A 6000-nucleotide genomic window follows, 5' to 3' on the forward strand; every position below is an offset into this window, starting at 1 on the left:
ACACGGAGGAGGAGGACACAGGGAGGAGCATGTGGGGAGGAGGAGGACACGGGGAGGAGGAGGAAGACACAGGGAGGAGGAGGGCATGGAGAGAAGGATATGGATGGGAGGACGACACAGAAGAAGGAGGACACAGGGAGGAAGAGGGCATGGGGAGGAGCATGCGGGGAGGAGAAGGACACAGGAAGAAGGAGGACGTGAGAAGGAGGAGGAGGACATGAGGAGGAGGAGGACATGGGGAGGAGGAGGACATGGGGAGGAGGAGGAGTCTATAGGAAGGAGAAGGAAGACACGGGGGGAGGAGGAAGGCATGGAGAAAAGGATATGGGGAAGAGGAGGCCATGGGGAGCAGGCCATGGGGAGGAGGATGTGGGGAGGAGGAGGATGTGGAGAGAAGGACATGAGGAGGAGGAGGACACAGGGAAGAACATGGGAGGAGGAGGACACGGGGAGGAGGAGGAGGGCATGGAGAGAAGGACATGGGGAGGAGGAAGATACAGGGAGGAAGAAGACACAGGGAAGAGGAGGGCCACAGGAGGAGGAGGACATGAGGAAGAGGAGGAGGACATGAGGAGGAGGAAGAGGACATGGGGGACCTGAGCTGAGTGCTGCCAAGGTCAGGAGCCAGAGCAGGGCCCTCACATAGGAAATGTCCCCCCCACACCCACAGGAAGGGGGAAATGGTTCCGCAGCAGAAATGCAGCCACTTCCACAGGACAGAAGGAAGCACTACTATGGGAGTGGGGGAGTGCCTCTCCAACTCTGTGCTTTTCCTGGGTACTGGTTGGGCACTTTCTCCTCCCAGTGTGCCCTGGAGCCCTGGGGAGGAGAGCCCGGTTGTGGATACGGAGACACTTGTACCCACACCTCCTGAAGCCCCGCACCCCCCCACCCCCGCCACCTCGGCACAGTAGCTTCGGTCAGGTACTGCGTCCCCAGGCAGAGGGTGGGTGCAGAGGCTGCACCCTCACAGAGACCCCTTTCTGCCACATAAGAGCACACACACCCCTCTCCTGGGGCCGGCCATGACAGGGCCATGCTTGGTGGCTGTCTCTAGACCCATGAGACTCCCAGACATCAGCTAAAGCAATGGTCCAGCCAAAGAAATCTGCCACGACCCAGATGAGCTTCTGTTTCGAGCACAGTGCCACACTTCCCTCCCATGCCACTTCCCTCCCTGCTGGAGCCCCGAGCAGGTGAGTCACTGGTGGGCGAGCAGGCTCAGGGCTCCTTTCCCTTCCCAGGAGCCCTCCTCAGCCCCATGCCTGGTCCCCACCACCACCGGCTCAGAGAAGGCATTTGCCAAAAGGCGTAGGACTAGGGGTGAGGAGTCACTAAATCTCCTCCATAGGCTGGAGTCCACAGGTGATGTGGGGCACGGCTTCCTCACCTGCGAAATGGGATACCAAGGCCATGTCCCTCAGGGTTTCGGGAGGTTACAGGAAGCTGGCAGACAGGCAGTGCTCCGCAGAGGACCAGCAGGCTGTGAGTTCCCTGGGGTGGCTCCTCCTCAGCCTTACCCAGTTAAGACCAAGGACAGAGGAGTCCTCCCTCAGGTCACAGAGAGGGGTAAGGCCTCGGGGGAAGTGGCAGCTTCCGGGCCTTCCATTCCCCCTGGCACCCTGGGCTCCATTTTAACAGATACCATAATTTTTAATTAGTTTTCTCTTCCCCTGGCTAAAAGGCCATTAGCTCCCCATTAGGTGAATGCATCCCATTTTCTTCACACCATCAAGGAAACAGCATTTACTTAGCCATCCCTAAAGCAATTCTGCAGAATAAAGGCAATTTAGCGATGGGCTCAATAAACTTCCTCATTTGCTGTTTGCAGGCCCCACCCTTAGGAGCCCACCAGCTAGCCCATCCCCTGTGTTCTTGGGTAGGCTGGGCCCTGGTAGGGCCCAGGGCAGGCATTGTGGGATGCAAGCAGCTCCCAGAGGTCAGCGAGGCATAGTGGGGATGCAGGCTAGGGTGGAAGAGACAGAAGGCAGGGGTCCAGGTCAGCTGGTGAAGGAGGACATGTCTTTTACTAGGCCCCGGCCAAAAAGAGGGAGGGTCCAAAAGAAAGTAAGAAGTAGGTGAGGCAGCCTTCCCAGCATGGCTGCTCTGACATCTGCTGGTCCAGGCATAAGTGGCCTGCCCAGGCCACACTACAGAGGGCTGGGCCTGGCATCCTGGAGGGGAGCATGCCAAGTCATGGCAAGTTCTTCCTTCTTTGGTGTCAGGGGCTGAAAGTCCCAGGGGTCTGCAGGTAGAGAGGGCAGGTCCGTCCTTGACGCCACAGGTGCTCAGCAAAATGGCACCCAAGGAGACAGGCGAGAAAGACGAGAGACGTGAGGCCTGCTGAGGAACTCCAAAAGTCGGGGAAATGGTGCTACCCGGGGAGTCAGGCTGGGAGAGCCCTGGGCTGGGACTTAACTGCTCATCCATGCCCCAAGGGTGGCTGCACCTGTGTTGAGCAGCAAAGTGCCAGAGACTCTCCTAAGAACAAGTCTTAGATGGAAGTTCCCAACTCTGGTTCCAGGATCCCCGGGGCCAATGGGCTGTGTCCCTGAGTGTATGAGGGGGTGAAGGGCAGGGGTTCCTATGTATATATGTGAGGTCCCAGTACGTGTGAGTGACAGGGGCTGGGTTCCCTGGGTGAGGGTGGAGTATGAGTGGGGTTAGGCCTCACTCATTGTGGGAGCGTGTGTGTGTCCATAGGTGTCATGATCACATTATCCTTGAGAAAGGGCAGGAGCATGTCTAGTGATGAGCATTATGAGTGTGTGTGTGTGTGAGAGAGAGAGAGAGAGACACCCTATGGGTGTGCACCCATGCATGGACACCAGGATGTGAGAGAGGAGTCTGTGTCAGCACCTTTCTCTTAAGGCATATGCGGTCACACACAAAGACACTGTGCACATGTGGAAGGGGAACAAGTTTCAGGGGTCTGTTTATTATGTCCCATGGCCTTGCTCCGGGCATCCCCGTCCCCCGCTTCTTGGCCAGCCCTGAAGCAGCGGGGCTCCTTCCGCTGTGCTCTGGTTTAGGCCACTGCCTCTTCATCTGGGTCACCTCCCTGCTCCCATCCTGTCAGTCTCCCAGCACAGAAGAGAGCTTCCTGCCTTGGGGAATTGTCTGGCCACAGGGGGAAGGTCTCATCCTCTAGAGACGCAGCACATCCCCTGAGCCATAGGCCTGGTCACCGGAATGCTGCATCCACAAGAGGGCGCCCAGAGGCTGAGCCGCTCTCAGCCTGGGTGGGTCCTGGAGCAGCATCAGGGCTCATCCGGTGCAGCTCCACGAGAGCCAGGCTCACGAGCTCCAGGAGTGCTGCTTCAAGTGAAGGGTGCCCATGTGCCTCTCCAAAGGTCCCAGATGTCTCCTGTGGGTGCTGCAGGCCCACTTCTCCACCCTCAGCACCAGCCAATCATGGCACCTTGGTCATCCCAAGGGAAAGGTGGGCGGGGCGGGAGGCTCACTTGCCCTGGACTGGAGAGTCTGGCCACCAAATTGCGTGGGCCAGAGGTGTAAAAAAGCCAACTACATCCACGCCCAAGTGCCACAGGTTGATCTTGCAACCTGGGCCCCACAGTCTAGCCCTTGAAGCCTTTCCAGGCACCCCAGTTAAGCTAATGGCTGTGGAAGAGCACGTACAAAGTTGCAACTCAGAGTTACAAGAGACCTTCAGAACATTCTGTTTGTGTTTACTTCTGCCCTGACTGCAGCTTCCTAGGGGTCCTCCCCCTGCAACCCAGTGACCCCAGAGTCCCAATACCGGAAACAGGCTCCCTCCACTACATTCCTCCTCAGGGCAAGGAAAGAGCTTCTCCCCTGCCCTCCCCATGGCAGGCTGGGAACCCATTCTGGCTTCAGTATCTACCAGTGGAACCCAGGATCCAGTCACACAAATGAAGCCTTGGGGCAGGCCTGTGAACCCAGAGTCAGCAAGACCAGGGGCTAGAGGCAGGGGACCACCGCCTCTTCTGTTCCCAAAGGCCACAAGGAGGGAAAGTCCTTTGTAAGCAGTGGGGGCGGGCAGGCTTCCCTGTCAGAGAGAAACTTGGTGCATACAAAAGCACTGAAGGAAGAGATCAAATCAGGACTCTTCCAGGAACACTAAAATGTATGGCCAAAGGGATCAAAGATTCTATGGCCTTAGGATTCATCCTGTCAGTCTGGCATCGGGGGCGGTGCCCAGCCTTTGCAAGGCCACATCTAATCCTTTCAGCCCCTACGCTGGCTGGCGGCACATAGCCCTGCCCCACTCTAGGATGATCAAAAGCGCTTGGTAAAGGTTGGCCCGGAGCGGTCTCTCCGTCCCAAAGGCTGTTCCCTTAGGTGGCCCTGCCTGGCAGCGGCGTGCGGCTCTAATGCTGCCTGTTGGAACTCTGGCCATGGCGGGGCCTCAGCCGGCTGCGCTGGGCCAGTCAGAGCGGGCCCTCGAGGGCAGCCTCCCAGAAACCATGGGCTTTTCGAATTTTTAAAGACCAGGGCGGCAAAAACGCACGAGGGAAAAGCAACCTTTTACAAAAGAGCAGATCCCCTCTGCAACCCTTGGCGGGCCAGGATATCAGAGCTGGAGGAGGAATGCACCGACGTGGAGCGAGGACAGGAAACCAGGACGCAACAATCTGCAAAGACAGAACTCCCCGCGCCAAGTCGCGGGCTTTCTGGGGCTACCTCACCGGGCCTCCCCCACCTGCGCCGAAAACCTCGACAAGATCCGTCCGGGTCGCTCCAAGACGCGTCCGCGGCGCGGGGCGCAACCAGGCTGGGACGCGCCGCTGCGGCTCGGGCCCTGCACACCGACCCCGGCCGCCCGGCCCGGCTCACGTCCCGTTCTGGCCGGAGACCCGCCCAGTCTGGGCCTCGAGGCGCCGGGTCGGCCGCTCCACCTCGCTCCCGGCCCAGCCCAGGCGGCCGGCAACTGCGCAGCGCGCTGCCCGCCGCAAAGAGAAAGGCGTTTCCGAGCGCGTCCACTCCGCCGCTCGGCGCCGGGCGCCAACTTCGCCCCGGCCGCTGCGGGCACCGGCTCCCGGCAGGACTCACCTTCGCCGAGCAGCGGCAGCAGCAGCAGCAACCGCAGCCTCGCGGCGCCGGCCGTCGCCGTCGCCTTCGCCATGGCCCGCGCACGCCGGGGCCGCAGCAAGAGGGCTGCTGGCTGGGGCTGGGGGTCTCGGCGGCGGGGTGCGGCGGTCAGCCTGGCCGCCCCATGCCCGCCCGGGACGCGGCGGACACGGCGGACACTGCGGGCGCAGAGCGTCGGGGCGCGGACTCCGGCTGCTCCACGATGCTGCGCGCCGGGCTCGGGTCGCGGGACTGAGGCGGGGCGGGCGCGGACTGCGCCGGAGGAGTGGGCAGGGGCGGGGCGGGGCGGTGAGGGGGGCGGGCCAGGGGCGGGCCGGGCGGGGCCAGGGTGCGGGCGGGGTGCGGGGGTAAGGGCGGGGCTCGGGGTACCGGCCGCGGGCGCCTGGTGGGGATCCCGCCGGGCGCGGAGAGGAAACCTGTGCGGGACGCGGGATGCTGGCCGGGCCCGGTACGAGTAGGAGCGAGGTGCTGGACGCGGGGTGCGGGCCTGCCACCCGCAGCCCCAGTGAGCGCACCTCTGCACGCACAGCCACTCTTTTCAGCCTGTGCGCCCGCTCGCGGTCCCTGCGCTCCGCTCTTTACGGCCGCCCGCCGGCTGAGGGCAGGGAAACCCGGCGGGGATGAGGAGTCACGGCGGACTGGGTAGGGGTGCGCCCGATCCGACAAGGAGACGAGGCGGGCGCCCCGCCTCCAGGCTCTCGGCGCGGAGCGCATCCTCCGCCATTTCTCAGAGGGGGGAGGCGCGGTGGGAGCGCGGCCTCTCCTGGGGCCCGGCGGGAGGAGGGGAAGAGCCTGGGCAAGGGAAGGGGAGCCTGAGCGCTTTCTGCGCACTCCTGGAGCGAGCCTGGCGTATGGCTTACAAAGTCCGAGGTCGCGCTGAGGGATAGGGTAACGTTTCCCGGGGCTAGTTTGTGATCCCCCTCTCTT

General features: G+C 62.0%; 1 protein-coding gene across 1 annotated transcript in view; it reads right to left on the reverse strand.

Moving 5' to 3' along the window:
* The window catches only part of RET (ret proto-oncogene), a 52473-nt gene extending 47183 nt beyond the window's left edge, over positions 1 to 5290 (reverse strand). Inside the window, exon 1 of the mRNA XM_019445026.2 lies at positions 5035 to 5290. Within this exon, the coding sequence (XP_019300571.1) occupies positions 5035 to 5107 (73 nt within the window). The 5' untranslated portion in view covers positions 5108 to 5290. The remainder of the gene's footprint in view (positions 1 to 5034) is intronic.
* Positions 5291 to 6000: the final 710 nt, after the last annotated feature.

Source organism: Panthera pardus, unplaced genomic scaffold, assembly GCF_024362965.1.
Source record: "Panthera pardus isolate Hobbes unplaced genomic scaffold, ASM2436296v1 HiC_scaffold_22, whole genome shotgun sequence".
Classification (NCBI taxonomy): Eukaryota; Metazoa; Chordata; class Mammalia; order Carnivora; family Felidae; genus Panthera; species Panthera pardus.